General features: G+C 35.4%; 1 protein-coding gene across 1 annotated transcript in view; it reads left to right on the top strand.

The window, feature by feature from the left end:
• LOC123706959 (protein draper) overlaps nt 1-19,285 on the top strand; it is a 46,943-nt gene extending 27,658 nt beyond the window's left edge. Inside the window, exons 8-19 of the mRNA XM_045656643.1 lie at nt 224-369; nt 849-999; nt 1,148-1,254; nt 1,722-1,883; nt 5,720-5,926; nt 7,882-8,037; nt 8,965-9,141; nt 10,066-10,230; nt 11,354-11,515; nt 13,276-13,440; nt 14,811-14,933; nt 15,677-19,285. Of these exons, the coding sequence (XP_045512599.1) occupies nt 224-369; nt 849-999; nt 1,148-1,254; nt 1,722-1,883; nt 5,720-5,926; nt 7,882-8,037; nt 8,965-9,141; nt 10,066-10,230; nt 11,354-11,515; nt 13,276-13,440; nt 14,811-14,933; nt 15,677-15,936 (1,981 nt within the window). The 3' untranslated portion in view covers nt 15,937-19,285. The remainder of the gene's footprint in view (nt 1-223; nt 370-848; nt 1,000-1,147; nt 1,255-1,721; nt 1,884-5,719; nt 5,927-7,881; nt 8,038-8,964; nt 9,142-10,065; nt 10,231-11,353; nt 11,516-13,275; nt 13,441-14,810; nt 14,934-15,676) is intronic.
• Nucleotides 19,286-19,356: the final 71 nt, after the last annotated feature.

Here is a 19,356-nt window from a genome sequence, read left to right as displayed (position 1 = left end):
AGTAGTTGCCTGGAAGACATCGCTCGAAAGCGATAAGCCAGTTACCCTCCTTTTTATTTAATTATGTCAATTGTATTATATCTATGTATGCAACGAAATGTTAATAAATAAATAAATAATACAAGCTAACACATGAGCTCGTTTGGAGATCACAATCGAACAAAATGCACTACCATTTTCTCATATCATTATAATCTGTGGTTAAAAATCGGGGACGTTATAGATGTGACCCGTGGACCGGTGCCTGCGAATGCGCAGCCGGTTGGGACGGTGAAGCTTGTTCGAGACAATGTCCGTTCTATATGTACGGCAAAGGATGTCGCTCTAATTGCAGATGCGAGAATGGCGCTCTCTGTTCGCCTGTTAATGGTATTTTTTTTAACTTTATAAACCCTTTTATAGGTTAAAGTTACTTAAACTTAACATTTTATAAAAAAAAATTCGCAAATGTGTGAACCTTTTTGTATATATTATGTATTCTGTGTTTGGCTATATCTTTAATTTTTATAATAGAGAATAAAAAAAAATATAGTAAGTTGTAGTTGAACTTGTTTTGCTCGAAAAATAAAACTATAGTCGATACTAATCAGCTACTTGTACAAACATTATTCAGAATGTATTTGTTTTGATAATATTAATCTAAAGTACCAACATATCATTAATAGATTAATAATAGTAAATATTTACTGTACGCGTAGTGAGCGTGAATTTGATCAGTAATAATTATTTTTTGATCTAGCCTGATAATTTCTCCTACCTATAATGCAATGATGAAAACCACGACATCAATATATTTTAGCAATATTAGATTCTTTGTGACATATACAAAATTTACAAAACCCCTATAGGATCCTGTCTTTGTCCGCCTGGCTATCGTGGCGTGCATTGTGGCGAGGCCTGTCCATACCCACTGTACGGCGACAACTGCGCTGACACTTGCCAGTGCATGAACAACGCTACTTGTTCCCACGAAACGGGACAGTGTAACTGCCCACCCGGGTAAGTTTTACTTAATTTTTGGTCCTTCGAGCCGGACAAATTCCTGCAAAACGTTAAATGTTTAGTGTTTAAATAAACAATTTACGACTCAAAGAAAATTCACATATTTTGACTCTGGTACTTAACTATATTCATATTTTATTTTTAGATTTGATGGACTGAAATGTGATAGACCTTGTGATGGAAAAACCTTCGGTCTTGGTTGTCGTCAGCGCTGTGAATGCGACAACGATGCACCATGTGACCCTGTTACTGGTAAATACTTTAATTAAATCGTTTAATTAGTCTCTGTATAGATTTCGTTCAAATAGTATTATTATTTACCATTTATTTATAAAACATGTCTTTCTGGGCCCAGAATGTGTTTTTTCATTGCAGTTTCAAATTTATTACATACGGTAAAACTGCTAAGCAGGTAATGCATGAAATTATTGCACCCATGTCCAGCAGCAGCTGTGTCTCTTAACATCAGGTAAGCTTCTTGCCCGTTTGCCCCCTGTTCTATATAAAAAAAAAACTTTACAGACACTTAATGTATGCTCGGCTTCCGCAAGATAAGCAAACTCGTGCGATATAATTTAGAGTCGCTTATCTAGTTAGAGATTTATTTAAAATCATTAAAAAATATATATAATATATGCCACACAACTAAAAATACTTTTTTTTTTATAAAAAAATATTAATTCACGCAAACCACGAACATTTTATTATAAAATTTGTAGGTGAATGTGTTTGCGGGCCGGGTTACGAAGGACCAAAATGTTCGCGACGCTGCCGTTCAGGTTTCTATGGAGCGAATTGCTCCCTCGAGTGCTGGTGCTCACCACACTCGCGTGGATGCCATCACGTCACCGGAGAATGCATTTGCGAGACTACTTGGCGAGGTACGAGAACTACTTTCTAGAATATTTAGGTCCTAGAATATCTAGATTCATAACTTTTGGGATTTGCTAGTCTTTATATGTCATTTGCAAGATTTGTATGAGTATTAAATTAACGATGTTCTGTTTAAATTTGACATTTTTTGCCAATGCACCACATATATGCTAGTACTTTGACATCAAGCTATAGTTTTTTTTTTATATTATGAGAGGGCGTACAGAGTCTGTATGAACGCGATAAACCCAAAAACTACCGAACAGACTTTATACGATTCTATCAATAGACAGTGATTTCTAGAATAGTTCATGAGGGCTTTATGTAAATTGGCTTATAAAAAAATCTTGCTAAAATCCACGCGACCGGAGGGTAGTTTGAAATAAAAATATATTATAATATTGTAGTACCCACTTTGTGCAACTCGCTACCCGCTACTCGCTAGACTACCATTAATATAATCATTAAAAATCATTGACATGCAACTCTAGGTCTCACTAGGAAGATAATTTTAGGTATGTATAAGTATATATATATATAATTGCGACATAGCTAGCTAGTGAATTAATTATAATGCTAAAAATCCCGGTTAGTTGGTAAGATATAATTTGTTTTATGTAATAAGAGGGAAACGGGCAGGAAACTCACCTAATGTTAAGAAATACCGCCGCATATGGACTGACATTGCCAGAAGGCTCGCAAGTGTGTTGCAGGCCTATTAAAAATTGGCAAGATCTTTTATTGAGGGATTCTATTTTTTTTGCCTCTTCACAATAAGCATTTAGCTGATTTACATGCTGCAGGTATTGACTATCCTTGACTGGTGTATCGCAGTAATATAGTTAAATCAGAGAGTTATGGAATCTCCAGACAGTAAATTAAATTTCCATATTCAATCAAATCGCTAGCATGTATCGCATTTTGATTTAAATAAAGCAGCTTCGAAAATGTTTAACCATCTCTCTGACCGAAAGCCAGCGAGTTGATTAACAATGTGAAACAATGACTCCGCCATGTTATTGTTATTTCGGTTTGATCGTGAAGAACTGAGAGCTTGGAGATTCCGTGTTTTGCTTTATTGTAAATGGTTAGGTTAGTCGTACGTTACGTTAGTTAAACGTTGACGCTGCTTTATTTAAATCAAACTGCTGGATTGAATATCGATATTTAATTAACTGTCTAGAGATTCAATTAACTCTCGTGATTTAACTACTTTACTGTGGTAACAACTTGCCCTCCATCACGGATATACAAAAACATACACTACCTACTATGACTAAACACAAATAATGGACAAAATAAAACTAATGCATAAGTGATTTTAGGTGTGTGAATATGTGTAAGGTTGTGTGAATATGTGTAAGGGTGTGTGAATATGTGTAAGGGTGTGTGAATATGTGTAATGGTGTGTGAATATGTGTAATGGTGTGTGAATATGTGTAAGGGTGTGTGAATATGTGTAAGTGTGTGTGAAATAATTTAGTTTAAAGAAGGACATGTAAGAAGTCCTCCCAGACTTCTTACATGTCTTTCGCTACATTTATAGCAGATTTTTTATAGATATAATCAAGAAAACGATTTCGTCTGATATCTGCGGCAATGTTACAAACGAAGAAATTCAAACGAATAAATTGAAAATTATCAAATTAAAAAATTTGAATATCAAAAATTTCATTCAAAGACAGTCGAATTTAAAACAACATACACAGTGTTTGTCTCTGAAAGTTCCATATGAAGTCAATTTACGAGATGTGTATCAAGTTGTTTATAAAGCGATAAAAAGGATCAATGCGTCGAAATTTAAATCTGTCATTGCCATTGTGGATTCTTCGGATTTAAATAAGAAAACCAAAATATCTCTGGCCGTCATGCACTATGGTTATATAGATTAATAAATAATTAAATCTTTATTGTTTTATTTATGGTTAAAACAAATTGCTATAATGTTTTGTCCAAAGTATTACGAGTATATAAATAAATGTTTGTCAAATGTTTGTGTCTAGGAACTATAATATTTTAAATATTATTTATAGTCTATTTTGCTTAATAATGCTCAAGGCTTCTATGTTTTACATATCAACAGCAACAATTCTTTAATATTTTCAAATACCATATAAATTTTATTCGGTTCGCTTTGTTGATACAAAACCGTTTTAATACAACGATATCTTTTATAATCTATACCAGAAAATGAGCAGTCCTTAAATTGATAGCAAACTCCGAAGATAAACCACTCCTTATATGGAAATTGTATGCATTTTTACAACAACTGTTTTTTTTTACAACTGCATGTGTCAAGCAAAGAAAGCTGATCAACTACTTGCCTATTAGATTGACAAATTATCATGCCACTGGTTTTAATTAAAAATATTGTTTGAAGAATGATAATTAACACGTAAAAACTTGTTTATTCACGTATTAATTAGTACATAGGGACTCTGTTCAACGCCATCTTGCCTCTGTGTTTTGGCGGGTTTTTGAAATTATATATGTTTACTGTGATTTTTTAAAGACTTTAAGTTTAGAGTTTAATAGTTAATTGAGAATAGTTGTTTTTTCTTCTCAAATAGCAAGTCAAATAAATAAATAAAAACTTTATTCATTACAAATACGTTGTGACAAAATTCATCTATCGCTAGTCCCCACTAGGGACCCCTAGGGATCCCTGTATTATGGGTAATAAGGTTAAACATTCGTGGCGTCAGTTTCCGCACTTAGACTCTCACTAGGTACGTAATGTGCTGGCAAACTCTTACAAAAGCCAGGCTAGCTCCTTCCAAAGGCACAGATGTCTCCTGGGCACTTTGCAGGCTTTACGAAGCGACCTCACTGCTTCAAGGATTTCTGTACGTTGGTTAGCCACAGCCACGCATTCGAGACCTTCGTGGGTAAATGATTCCTCTGGGGCTGTCTTTCGCGCCCTATCATTGTTTTTTTTTTTTTGAGATTACATAGTTCTATCGTGTTGTGAGTAATAACAATTAGTCCGTGGTACGTTTAGGTTTAGTGTTGCAACTAATCAAACACAAGTCGTAAAAGACATTGGGTATACTTGAATGTGTAAATTGGTGTGTGTGTGTATGTATTTGAGAGTGTAGATTGCATTGAAGTTCACACTATACAGAGAATAACAACAAAACTTACAATTTAAAATGAAAATTAACATAACATGTGTTAGGGGTTCCACCTGGTACCGTATGCGGAGAACGCACACGTTATCAGGTTTAGGGTTTCCAAAATTGTATAACGAGTACGTTACTTATATCTACCATAATTAATATTGATCTTTATGGTTAGTTTATATCGATATAGTTGATATATACTTATTGTATTAATAATTGGAATGTAACTTCTATTGTAAGCCTAACGCTAACCAATCACAGAAACCGCTCTGTGAGACTTTAGACAAGATGATTTGTATTATATTATATATATATATATATATATATATATATATATATATATATATATATATAACTATTTTACGTATTCATCATTTAAAATATTTATAATACAAATCATCTTGTCTTAAGTCTCACAGAGCGGTTTCTGTGATATATATATATAATTTAGTTTTGTAAATAACAGTTCTATTGACAAGCTTCAAGATTGGTTGTTTTTTTTCGAGAATTGACGCGGGAAAATGTCGGCGACCTCTCGGGCGTTAATGCGTTAAGGGCGGAACAATCAAGCGCGGGTCTAGGTTCCGTCGGTATACTAGTGTGCAAATATAGAATATTCACCAGATCTATTGTATTGTTATCTTCTTTAAAACGATATACTGCATTACTGACTGGAGGAGTGTGGTAACTGTAAGGATTTACTTATTTGTTACTCATAATAGGTGTGCGCTGCGAAACCCAATGTCCCGAAGGCCGATTCGGGGACCAATGCAACGAGCGATGTTCGTGCGCCAACAATTCCTCGTGTGACGCATCAACCGGGAGATGCGTGTGCGCAGCCGGTTGGCAAGGAGATACCTGTGACCAGCCCTGTCCGCCTGGACGGTATGGCGTTGGTTGTGCCCAATTATGTCCTGTGCAACAGGATGGTAAGTTTATTACTTAATGGGACTTATAACGTCCATGCTTAGGTCAGAGAGCATAACTAGCGGTCTTAAAAAGTTGTCGTCATTTATTCATTCCTGGTTCAAAATCAGCAGGATTTGTCATATTCCGTCTTCCAAAATCAGCTGAGGGATTCAGGCTCATTCGAATTCTTCGCAATAGCTCTCTATTTATCAAGAGCTTGATAAATTTAGTAGTTGGCTGATCAAAAAACATTAAGCCTATTTGATACCTAATCTGCTGTTTTACTAGTGAAATCTGAAATTGGACGTTTAGTTTTTTTTCAATTGTATTTTAATTTTTGTAACATTTATGTTTACCATATATATTTTAGAAAAAATAGCTTGTAATATATAGATATAACCTTTTGTATGTGAACTTTAATAAAGAAATAAGACTGATACGAAATATTCTACGAAAGGATACATACCAAGACATTACCTACGATTAAACTAAAATTGAATCGTGGTTACGCTGTGATGAAAGAGATAAATATAGAAAAAACTATTAGTATTGTTACGAAGACGGGTCGACTACAATGTTTCTAGATTTTTCCACTAGTTAGAGAACTTTTCAGCAGGCTGAAATATGATTTCTTACCGTTTCAGGAGAGGGTTAATAACATATTAGAAAATTGTAATTTCCATAATGTTACCCTAGTTTTCAGGAAGCTGAAACATTTTTTCAGTCAGTTTCAAGAACATGTGTAGTCGAGTGGTGCAGTTTTCAGGAGACCCGTTTTCAGGCGTTTTCAGGCCTAGTTATACCCCTTTGTGAAGGAATATTCTAGACCGAACTTTCTAGGTGTGAGACAAGGACGAAATGATACGAGAGAGAGAGAGAGAGAGAAGATCAGAACTTTCTCGAAACTAGACTAAGCACTCTAGAACGCCGTACGACAAGGAGGGAGCAACGTGCGAAAGAGACAAAGAGTGCGGACGTTCTAGAATTGTGCAATCGCTACTCAGTAGCAAGCCCGCCTAGAAAGATCTCGAATATTGTTTAGAATTATTCCCAGGGATATATAAGCGAGCCGAAACGCGACTAGTCGCCTTTAGTTTGGAATGCGATAACAAGAGCGAAACACCGAAGCGATAAAGTGCGAATAAAGTGAATACAAGTGATAAATTACAGTGTAAAGTGTGCATAAGTGAAGTAATTAGTGACTGTGTTTTTGTGTGTGTAATTAGTGCATCTCTGCGGTTAATTTGTGCCCATAAATTCCTCATTGATTTATCAAGAAATAAACCCTTGAATAAATCCACGGCATTTTCTATCCGATCCCCTAGCTCGTAACAGTATCATTGTTTTTTTTTCAGCTCATTCATAATTGATATACCAACTTTATATTTCATTTCTCAAGTGTGCTCTTAATAGAGCAGTCGCGGTTGATAATTTGTTGTTTTCTCTTGACCAACCTGTGCCAGTCAGCAGCTGCCTTTCTTGACCATTTATGGATGTAGCGCGTTCTCGATTCGATTCAATACTGTTGATGGAGTTGCGTTGATAGCGCGTGCTAATGAAACGATAAACGAATGTTTTCTGAACACGTTTACAAAACATTATGTTTTGTAAAACATTTCAGGCTTAAACAAGTTACGTCAGCCTTCTTACTTAAATTTTATTTAATTATAAAACATTTATATTTCGTATAGACAGTTTTGTTTTTAAAAGGGGGTGGGTATCAATTTGTGTTAGGTTAGGTTAAAGGATGTCAGGACCCGTGTTTTCCAACGTGGAGCCCACGCCCCACAGGGGGAAAATTTGATTGTTAAGGGGATTCGAAAAATTATTTAGAATTTGAATTTCAGTTTCGTTAACAATTTTTTCCTAAAACCTTATATTGTTTAATATTAAAAATTAATTTTAGAAGGCTAAGGTGAGTAATAAGAAAGTTGGAAAACACTGAACTAGACTATTATTATTATTATTATTATAGGTAACATAACATGCGATCCCGTGACGGGCAAGTATACCTGTCCCAGCGGGTTCAAGGGCGTGGCTTGCGAGTATCCATGTCCGCTGGGAACGTACGGCCTAAATTGCGAACAGAAATGTATTTGCAAGAATGGGGCGGACTGTCATCATGCTACAGGTTAGTAAAAATGTTTGTCTAAAATCTATTTAATATGTATATATATATATGTATGAAATTTTGTTTATATGAGCGCATACTATGTAATTTGAAGTTCATCACTGACTGATCGGTTTTAGAGTAAAATTGATGTCGTTTCCTATTATTAATATTGTTGTTTTCAAAGTCAATTATTTCAATTATGCCTATTAAAAAGGTGTTTGAAAGCCAACATACGTGTTTAAGTTGCGAACTATTTTCTATAAATATAATTTGATTCGAGAGTTATGCAACCTAACGTTGAACAAAGTTTTTTATGCATTCATAAATTGTAGTATAATATTTTTGTTTACGATGATGTCCTATAGGTCGACTACACTTATATATTGAAATGTCACATATCTAAAAACCCTTAAATAAGCAAAGTTAGTTTTGAAAGAAACGACTTTTTAACCGGATTGAAGCTATGTATTATTATGAACCTATAATTATTTACATAATTTTAAAATTTTCCGACGTTTCGCGTGCTTTACAGCGTGCGTGGTCACGGTGACTGAACACAAAAGGTGTTGAATGTCAAAAGTATCATAGCTGTAGAGAAAGTTGTGTTATCTGTATTTGTTTCCCCGGAGTTGGTATCGTCTTTTAGTCGCTGTAAAGAACGCGAAATGTCGGAAAAAAATAAATTTAAAATTATGTAAAATAATTATAAGTTTATACATAGCTTCAATCCGGTTAAAAAATTGTTTTCTTTCAATGTGTAAAAGCTATGTTAACAAAAGTCAATACTAAAGTTAGTTTTTTCTTAGTCCAGCATCGCAACACCATACCTTTTTATGTTAGAGATTAAAGACAGGTGACACTTAGCTTCGACCAAACAGGTTCATTTATTTGAACAACAACCGCCCCCGAACTTAGTGATTTTAAGTCGTGATGTTTCTTTACCAGGTGAATGCCAATGCCTTCCCGGGTGGCAAGGGCCGACGTGTTCCCAGGCTTGTGGGGCTGGGGCGTGGGGCGCAGGCTGCACTCAGCCGTGTCGCTGCGCAAGAGGCGCTGCCTGCAGACCCAACGATGGCTTTTGCAGGTGCCCTCCTGGCTTCACTGGAGCCCTTTGTACGCAGTGTAAGTATATCCTGGAACAGTATTCACTTGTGTATGAATTTCATTTAGCTTGTTGTTAACGGCTTATTCCGGGATCTTAGCTACACTACCGAAAAATTATATACAATTTTAAATAAGATACATCTTCACTATTATTTAAACTTGAATATTCATTTTGAAGCAATAATTTCTTTTCAATTTCTATTTATTTCATAAAAATCTGTGTGAAACTTACAAAGTTAGCGTATTTTTTTTAATAATAATAATTAATTGTTTATTTGCCAAGATAGTGGTACAATTAGATCGATCAACTACAAATATCATACATCAGCCATATATAAATAGGCATGCAAATGTCATATCAACTTTTAAAATGTCTTATAATAAGAACATTAACATAATGTCAAAGTTAAGTCCTTTATTCTTGTTTGACAAGAATGGTCCTTCCTTTTACAAACTGAATCACCCATTCATCATCCATTTGAGAGCATTACACGGCAGTGATCTATAACTTCTAAGATGGTGATTAAATAGTTTTATAGCCATGGCTTATTTATTCTTCTTATCCGGTACACTCTTGACAGAGCGGTCGTGATCGCTATGTAGTAGTGGTAATCAAAGGGGCAGATGTGATACGCTTCACGACGTTTCGCCATCGTTGCCTATTAGAGGTCATCCTGCTACACTCATTGAGTGTACCTCCTACGGCAGACTTGATCTGGTCAATCCAACGCGTAGGTGACCTTCCGCGCAGTCTAGTGCCCTCCATCTTCCCCTGGATGACAAGGCGTTCTGTGGACTGAACACCACTCCGAGATAGGTGTCCGAAGAGTAAGGATGCGAGATTGTACTGTTGAAAACAAACGCTGCTTAATACCGAGTTCTTGAAGTATCGAGACGAATAAATACTTAATAAGCAAATTTAAAAAAATATAATGTTTTTAGTCTGTCCCGAGGGGTACTACGGTGACCACTGTATGGAGCCATGCAATTGCTCGTCTGAAGGAAACTGGGTGTGTGACCCCGTGCACGGGTGCATCTGCCACCGAGGCTACATTGGGGACAATTGCGACATACAGGCCAGTGACGCCATCAAGATTGAACATAGTGGTAAAATACTTCATATTTATTGCATAAGACATGTATACAGATAGGTATATAACATAATATATAAGTATACGGTGTTGGCCTAGGTCCTCGGATTTCCTTTCTATGTGCGCTTTTAACATTCGCTGAAACGGGATAGGAAACATGTCCAAAAATTCGACGGTGTGTGTCAGGCACAGGAGGCTGATGCCCTACTTACATATTAGATTGACAAATGATTATGAAACAGATACAGACATTTGAGGCCAGAACCTATAAGAATTGTAGCGACTCTGAGTTTCTTTATTTAACAAAATATAAATAACAAAAGCCTTTCTTACAATTGAATTAAACTATAATTAAGAAAAACACTTTTTAAATGGATTAAAGCTATGTATTATTATTAATCGTGCGTGGTCACGGTGACTAGCACGCTGAAAAGCACGCGAAACGTCGGAAAAAAATTAAAATTTAGAATTATGTAAATAATTATAAGTTTTTAATAATATTACATAGCTTTAATCCGTTCAAAAAGTGTTTTTTCTTAATGTGTAAAAGCTATTTTAACAAAAGACAATACTATAAACTAAAATTGTATAGTTGAAACGATAACTGAATCGACTCTGCGGCGTAGGCCTCCTTTTACCTATTTCATCTTATTTCCTGCCAACTAAGGTCGGTGACGTACTCGCGAGACCTCTGGCATTGAGAGTGTCCATGGGCCGCGGTATCACTTAGCATCAGGTGAGCCTCCTGCCCGTTTGCCCCCTGTTCTATAAAAAAAACTTCACCCTGGGCCACATTTCTCCTCTGTCTCCATCCATCTCCTCTTGGCATAATAGTTCTGTTCTTAGAGCCCAATGTTGGCATTGAGATATATATATCACATACGACCACATAGACATATGATTAGTATGACCTACAGTCTTCATAACTTGCAAAGCCACTCGCTCTGCTATTAAAATGTGTTTTGGCCTCTGAAAAGACAAAATATTACTCCTTCCGCTAATTGGTTTTTAGCTCCAGCAGGTCCTCTACTCTCACGATCCAACGGTATTGATTGAAGTTCCAGTCTGTACATTTTTGTATCGCATTACAACTTATACTCGACCTAACTAGTTTAATGTAGGAAATAACCTATTCGCAGAGGATGGCTCAAACAGTGGTGCAATAGCTGCGATGGTGGTAGTGTCGCTGCTGTGCGTTGGCGGGATTGCTTTAGTGCTGCTGTACTATCGCAAACGGGTGAGGTTGCTCAAGAGGGAGATCGCTCACGTGCACTATACAGCCGATCCTAATGTGCAGCCAGGTAATATTTTATTTTTATTTTATTAAAGTATTCCTACAGCTACTCATTACACAATATTCAAACAATTACATTATACACAAAAGCCTAAAATGGATCATTGAAACATAAACATAAAGCACAGTTTTACCTATTTATACAAAAAATATAACAAAGTACAAATTCATACTAAATTCTTAATCTTTATAATAAATATTTAATATGTAGGAAAGAATAATAAAGGCATTATTAATAAAAGATACCAGAGTTTTTTAATATTTTTTTAAGCATTCTTTAGTCACATTAAATATATCAGGTCCTTACATATGAAATTGGCGTTTTGTATGCGAGGAACAAAAAGTCGAATATTTTTAAATATAATATATTTAATTAATCAAAGTATGAACCATTGTTTTCTATGCACTTTTGCCAACTCATAGGTAGTTCATTGATCCCTTTACTAAAAAAAACAGTCGGACGGGAATCAATAAATCTGTGAAGGCGATTTGGACTGCCCCATCAGAGTAAAAATTTTTCCCTTGCAAGAAGTTGTCCAAATTTCGAAAAAATGGTAATCTGTTGGAGCAAGGTCCGGGGAGTACGGAGGATGTCTTAGACATTCCAATTGAAGCTCTTCTAATTTGGTGGCCGTCTGTTGTGCAGTGTGTGGTCTAGCGTTGTCGTGAAGTAGCAGTGGCGTGGAGCGATTGACCAGCCTAGGTTGTTTAGCCGCTAGCTTTTCCAACATGGTTTGCAATTGCTGACAATAGACAACAGCCGTAATAGTCTGGCCAGATTTGAGAAAACTGCAATGAACAATACCGGCACTAGTCCACCAAACGCTTACAAGTAACTTTTTTGTGGTTAATTTTCGCTTGGGGCAGGATTTGCCTGGCTGGCCAGGATCCAACCATTGCGCTGAGCGCTTCCGATTATCGTAAAGAATCCATTTTTCATCACAGGTAATGATTCGGTTTTAAATACCTTCATTATTGTGCCGGTTCAGTAATGTAACGCAGCAGTTGACGCGCGTTTGCCGGTTTGCTTCAGTCAATTCGTGAGGTACCCACCTTTCAAGCTTTTTAATCTTCCCAATTTGCTTCAAGTGAATTAAAACAGTTTTATTAGTGATACCGCAGCCTGCAGCTAACTCGGACGTGGTTTGCGATGGATCTGCTTCCACAATAGCTTTCAATACTTCATTATCAACTTGGGTCTCAGGCCGTCCACGGGGCTTGTTCTGCAGGTCGAAATTTCCGGAACGAAAACGTTGGAACCAAAAACGAACTGTGTTTTCTTTTGCAACATGACCGCCATACACATCATTCACCCTTCTAGTTGTTTCCGCAGCACTAGTGCCACGGCGGAACTCGTACTCGTAAATAATGCGATACTTTAAGTTTTCCATTTTGTAAAATGAGTGACGCAAACAGAAAAAAACAGACGTAAAAAACAAATGAATGACGGTCATCGAAGCACAAATACATGAGTAAATAGCTGTACAAAATTGAATTTGGAATTCCTTACCAAAGAGGACAACATCGTGATTAAAGTGGCCAGTAGGAAATGCGCCAATTTCATATGTAAGGACCTAATATTTATTTGCTGGTAATTTGTGTTATAATCACAAATCACAGAAAACATCGTAAGGAAACCGACACGCCTTGCACCTAAAAAGTTGAGCGTGAGTGAGGCACATGCAGCTGATTACATACACCTATTAGATTGACTATACTATAGAAATCTGAGGCCCAAAGCCACTTATTTATTTGAAATATTTTCAGAACAACAGCACTTCGATAACCCGGTCTACTCGTATAATAACTCAACGCGTAGTGACGATTCGACGACTTTGCTCAACAACACAATCATAAATAACTTGGGGCCAGCGAAGTTGACCAACACAACTATGGAGAAACTTCGTATGACGGCTTCTGGGTCCAATGGAAGTGAGTTTATTTATAACCTAGTATTGTCTTTTGCTAACATAGCTTTTACACATTAAGAAAACACTTTTTAAACGGATCGAAGCTATGTCTTATTATGTGATACTTTTGACATTCAACACCTTTTGTCTTCAGTCACCGTGACCATGCACGCTGTAAAGCACGCGAGACGTCGGAAATTTTTTAATTTAAAATATAAGTTTTTAATAATAACGCATAGCTTCAATTCGTTAAAAAGTGTTTTCTTTTAATGTGTAAAAGTTATGTTAATAAAAGACAATACTTTTTTTATTTTTTGTTTTATATTTTTTTCTGTTTTAAAGTATTAGCTACATATAGTATTTATGATAATGAAATTAACAATTACTCTGAGTTTTATGAATAAGACAGTTTAATCAAGTAAAAAATAATGTCACAATTATAAGCGAGAAATACCAATGTTACGTGGAAATTAAAAGTGTTATTGTTTTTATCACTCTGTTAATACATAGTATTATTTACCTATGTAAATACATAGCTAGATATATCGTGTATTATTTTTAATAAAGTCGGTAGTCGGTAAATCGAGGAAAACTCTAAAAAGGAAATAATTTTCCGAAGGTTTGATTCGTCTTTGCAGATTAGTGGAAATTACTTGTGTCCGCTCCGTGACGGTTTATTTAGTTTATACGTGGATTTGACGTGCTCGTTGCCATGGTTACGATGACTTTTTTTTAAACAAATATCAGTTACACTTTTCACATAAATTTACAACTCATCTCACATACAATCGTTGGCTCATGTCTGAGCATCGTGATCGGCAAGGAAACACCTGGAATATCGGTTTCCAAGTGTCCAGTTCATTATATTACAGTGTACAGTTTTGAGTACGATGAGTCTTTAACTTGATCGGTCCATCTGGTTGGTGAAATTTTGCCTTCTATATCACCATGATCACTTTCCCCAAATTCCCATCGCCTCTGCGTATTGTATGGCCGAAATATCAGATAGTTCGTTGTCGGTATATGGTAGGCAGGCGTGACCGTATGCGGAGTTTTTTTTTTATTTTTTTTTTATAAAATAGGGGGCAAACGGGCAGGAGGCTCACCTGATGTTAAGTGATACCGCCGCCCATGGACACTCTCAATGCCAGAGGGCTCGCGAGTGCGTTGCCGGCCTTTTAAGAATTTGTACGCTCTTTTCTTGAAGGACCCTAAGTCGAATTGGTTCGGAAATACTTCAGTTATGTTGGATCAGGATTGATGTATTGGTGCGCTTCGCAGTCCACGGTATTTTTAACATTCGCCTTCAGCACCACATCTCAAAGTCATCAATCCTTTGCCTTTCTCGAATGCTTCTCATACACGTGTTAATAACTGTACAATAATTTCCAGCGTACGACACCATGTCCCTCAAGAACAAAGACGCTGATGCGACCAACCCCAACTTATACCATTGTATAGAAGATGACAAGTTGGATCACGTCTATGATGAGATCAAGCATAAAGAGGGTTATGGTAAGCATTTAATAGATAGAATAGATTCTATTAATCAGGAGTTTGGCGTGCAAATTTGAATTATCAATGCCAAAACCGGTATTATTATTTTGACGTATAAACACGATTGAATATGCTAGTCGCAGTATGATATTTCCATCTCTTTCTATCTTGTACTAATAGAAAGAGAAGAAAAGGTGTGTCGGAATTTAGATTAGACTGGAGATTTTATTAATCAGGGCTGTAATTACTTCTGTTCAAATGAACCAATGTTCAGGATTTTACGAGTTCTTCAAATATATATAATACTTTAATGTATAAACAAAAACAGTGACTCTATAGCCTTGGTCTGAATTTTCGATGATTTTCTTAATATCCAAATTTGAAGATCAGCCTTCTGTTCCCGGGGCATGGTCTCCTCATATTGCTTTCCGTCGTATGTTAATTACGCAAAGCCAGTCCATTGGCACAGCCCGGAACCTATGATTCCATCTATGATGACAGACCGACAAGATAAATAACCAATTTTCACGCCATCCAGTGCCTGGAAGTGAGATAAGGACAAAAAATGGACATAGGGTGGACGCAGGAGGTTGACGACATATAGACAGAGAGGACGGTAGGGACCTGGTGGCGTGAACAGCCAATTAAATGATTGTTAGTCTATTGAAATAATGCCTTAAAATAAGTTATTAGTATGTATTATTTGGAATTTGAATTTATTTACTCTAAGAGCTGGAATTTTTATGTTTTAATATTTTCAGAAAGAGAATACGACCACTTAAACTACACACCGCCGTCGAACACCTTGAAGGCGCATTACCAACGTATGAACAATACTTTATCACCTCAAGCAACCAACACACCAAATTTGCCCCCAAACCCCAACGTCCAAATACCACCAATACCTCCTCTACCCAAAGCGCATATAACCCCGATTCCCCTGCGACGGGACGATGTCGAAGCCCCCCCTCCCCCCACAAGGGATGATCAGTTCAGCGATGACGAAGAAGCCACTAGTTAGTTGCGTAATTTTAAACGGGCTTTTAACCATTTTTATAACAGAGTTTTTAACATTCAGAACCCGGAATGTGTGCGTTACCTAAGTTCGATTGAAACGAAGCCATCAAACAGATGCAGATCTGTGTCTATGTTGGCTATTTGCCTATTTCGAGTACAAATTGTCGATGGGTTCGTCAATTGTACGTGTAGACGTATACGTATGTAGATGCGTACGTACTTTCGTACTTGGAACGTTTTCCATACATTTGGTGTAGATTACAGAAATTGTTCGTTCTGTCTTTTGTAAAATAAAATTTAACACAACATTATAGACATTATATTGATAATTCTAACTCTTAAGGATCATGTGTCATCTACTATATATATTTTGTCAATTTTTTTTTGATTACGGCCTCCTAATTAGTGCCTATTAACAAAAATTATTTTTATGAAATTTTTAACATCGATATTTTGATAACATTTTTAAAAGTAGTGTTCATATCTAAGATCTCGCGTAATGTTAGAGTAGTTATAGGGTTCAACAATATTTTCCCTTTTGCTAAAGTGAAATTGCTCTTAACTAGTATTTTCGTCTCTTTCTGCCGTATTGTATTTACGCTGTGGTGAAAAGAGACAGATGGACACTTGCACTTTTTTATGAATAATAGCGCTCAAGTCGAGATTCTTACTTGAGGTGTGAATTATAATATGGACCTAAGTTCTTTTCTTTTTTCCTAAGACGGAGATTTTCTTTTCGACTTCTACGTTCAAATATTACGCACACGTTTAACGACTTGTCCAATAAGGCCGTTATAATAAAATTCGAACTATTTTTATAATCACTTGTCTTTTGGTTAAATTCAAAAGACGTAACTGTTTTGTCTCTCTTCATCATAGTGTTCAGTTAGACGTATGTTGTGGATAAGGTAAAACCGCACTGCTATGATTGGTTTTTAACATTTTGACGTATAAAAAGATCTGAGCTTTCATAAACAATATGGCTCTGGTCACAGTGGCAAGTATCATATTCCCATCTCTTTTCATCTCGTTCAAATAGAAAGAGAAGATGATATAGTATGTAATAACATATCTCAAGGAAATTAACGAAAACGAAAAATATCATTTATTTAGGTATTAATCCTTATTAATATAGTAATGACGATTGATATGTTGAAATGTAGATACAAAATTTTTTTATATATAAAAATGTACAAATTCATATATATATATGGATAAAACACTGCGATAGCCGTAACTCACTAACCCAAACCTAATTTGTATGGGCGTGGTCACGTGACTAAACGTAAATTCATTTGGCGCAGTGTTTTGTCTATAATTGTCATCTTCTATGTAGTAATTATCTATACTCATGTAGCCTTTAAGAAAAAAATCAATTTTAATATATAAAACGTTTTTCCGAATATTTGTATATTTCGTGCTTAAAACAATTTCTTTTCTTATAAAATAAGCTTTATTTAAATGGTAAGAAGATTTCGCTTATTACCAATACAGATTCAATTTTGTTTGTAAATATTTTGACATGACAACGTCTATGAAGTCTACTAACGCGTGCTGCACACACGAAAGAACCGTGACTCATTGTCCCATTACGCTCATTGTCCGATTACGCTCATTGTCCCATTACACCAATTGTCCCATTACGCTCATTGTCCCATTACGCTCATTGTCCCATATATCTCTCTTCCGCTCGATTGGCCTATGCGTCCAAGGATTCTTTCTATCCATTTAGTATAGGGATAAATAAATAAAAAGGATGAATTTAATTCTTAAAAGTTATTTAATGAATGTGTATGTGTATGACGTTGTCACGTTAAACTATTATTTGTAAACCGACTATACAGACAACCACTATTAATATCATAACTGTTCAACAACGTACGTGTCGACGTACACTAAGTGACGGTTTGTACGTGAGACATTCCACAGACTATAAAATTATAACCTAAAGTAGTTCGATATTGATATTAGCCGTTTAAATATTATTTCAAATCAATTAATTTTATAAAAGTTTATATATGAAATCAACTATATTAATTATATTTTATATGTTTACCCTTTCAAATGTATAAGCTATTAATGGTTGTATAAATTTCTTGCTCAAATGTAACGAAGTGCCAATTATTTACTTGTTGATGGCAGCTGACGTTCACAGTGTGTCCCTAAAATGTTAAATTTAACTGGAATCAACACCTTGAATAAACTAAACGAAAGTTTAAATTTAAAAAGTTCTTCCGCCAATAATCGTGAAAGCAATTTGAATCTAAAATATAAGAATTTATTCCAATTTATTAAAGGTGAAGTAAAAACATTTCTCGATTGCAGTCATTGGCATGCGAAAGGTTGGCAAGGTCTTGCCCTATCAGCTGATCTTTGGAGGTATTATATTTTTATAATTGAATTTTTAATGGTAATTCTTTTTAAATAATTTAATATTTTTGTATTATTACATTTATTAAGGTTTGAAACACTTTGGCCTGTACATTTTACACTACCTGACAATTGGCAAATTTCATATTTATTGTGTAGCAAAATTAAAAAAAAAATAATAATCTTAATATTTTATCCATTTACATTCTACATTTGTTATTGTTATATTAAGATTCTAACATATCGTGTAGTATTGTCAATTACTTGATCTTTTAACTAATCTGGGTCAATAGGGTCTTTCATCTAAAATATCAACGATACAGGTGTCATCTACATATGTCAAACTTCAAACGTCAAATATGAAATCTAGAGTTTTGTTGTTATCTGTAGTTAAAATTGGTAGTTTCTTAACGGATTTCTAGTATTAGTGTACAGTATAATTCAAAACTGAAGTTAGCTATAATCTTTAACTGCGCGGAATTTGGTAGATTGCTCTCGCAAGACTTATGAAGTTAATTCTTGACAATAATTGCTTCGAGTTGCCATTTGATCCAGCCCTAGAGCAGCTTATATTAATCATGGCAAGTATTTCATGACATTTTCCGTCGATGTACACTTTATAATTTGTCTAGTATTTTTAAAGCTTTAAGAGATGGACGATGTTTACTCTTTAAGCATTTATTTATAGGTAAGCTCAGCCCAAAATATGAATTAAAAATAGATTTATTGGGTTAGAGCAAAATTTAATATAATTTTATTTTATAAATTATTTTTATGATTATGTTATTTTTAAATGATATGAAACTTTCTTCTCGAATGCGAAAGGGGTCGTGCATATGATTGCAGAGTCATGCGGCAGGTTTGATCTGGTATGTGTCATTCGGGGATGAATGTTTTTGGGATGTCGTTGTAAATGTATGTGACGTCTTTGACACCATAGATGTATGGCCCCTTTAAGCAATTGTCAAAAACACATTTACATACATGTTCTGACCTTGAATATACGTTCAGAAATTTTAAAATTTGTATTCTTTACTGAGGGAAGGTCACAAAC

Source organism: Pieris brassicae, chromosome 1 (genome assembly GCF_905147105.1).
Source record: "Pieris brassicae chromosome 1, ilPieBrab1.1, whole genome shotgun sequence".
NCBI classification, from domain to species: domain Eukaryota; kingdom Metazoa; phylum Arthropoda; class Insecta; order Lepidoptera; family Pieridae; genus Pieris; species Pieris brassicae.
Note: the sequence above shows the minus strand (reverse complement) of the source record. Positions and strands in the feature narration are given on the sequence as shown.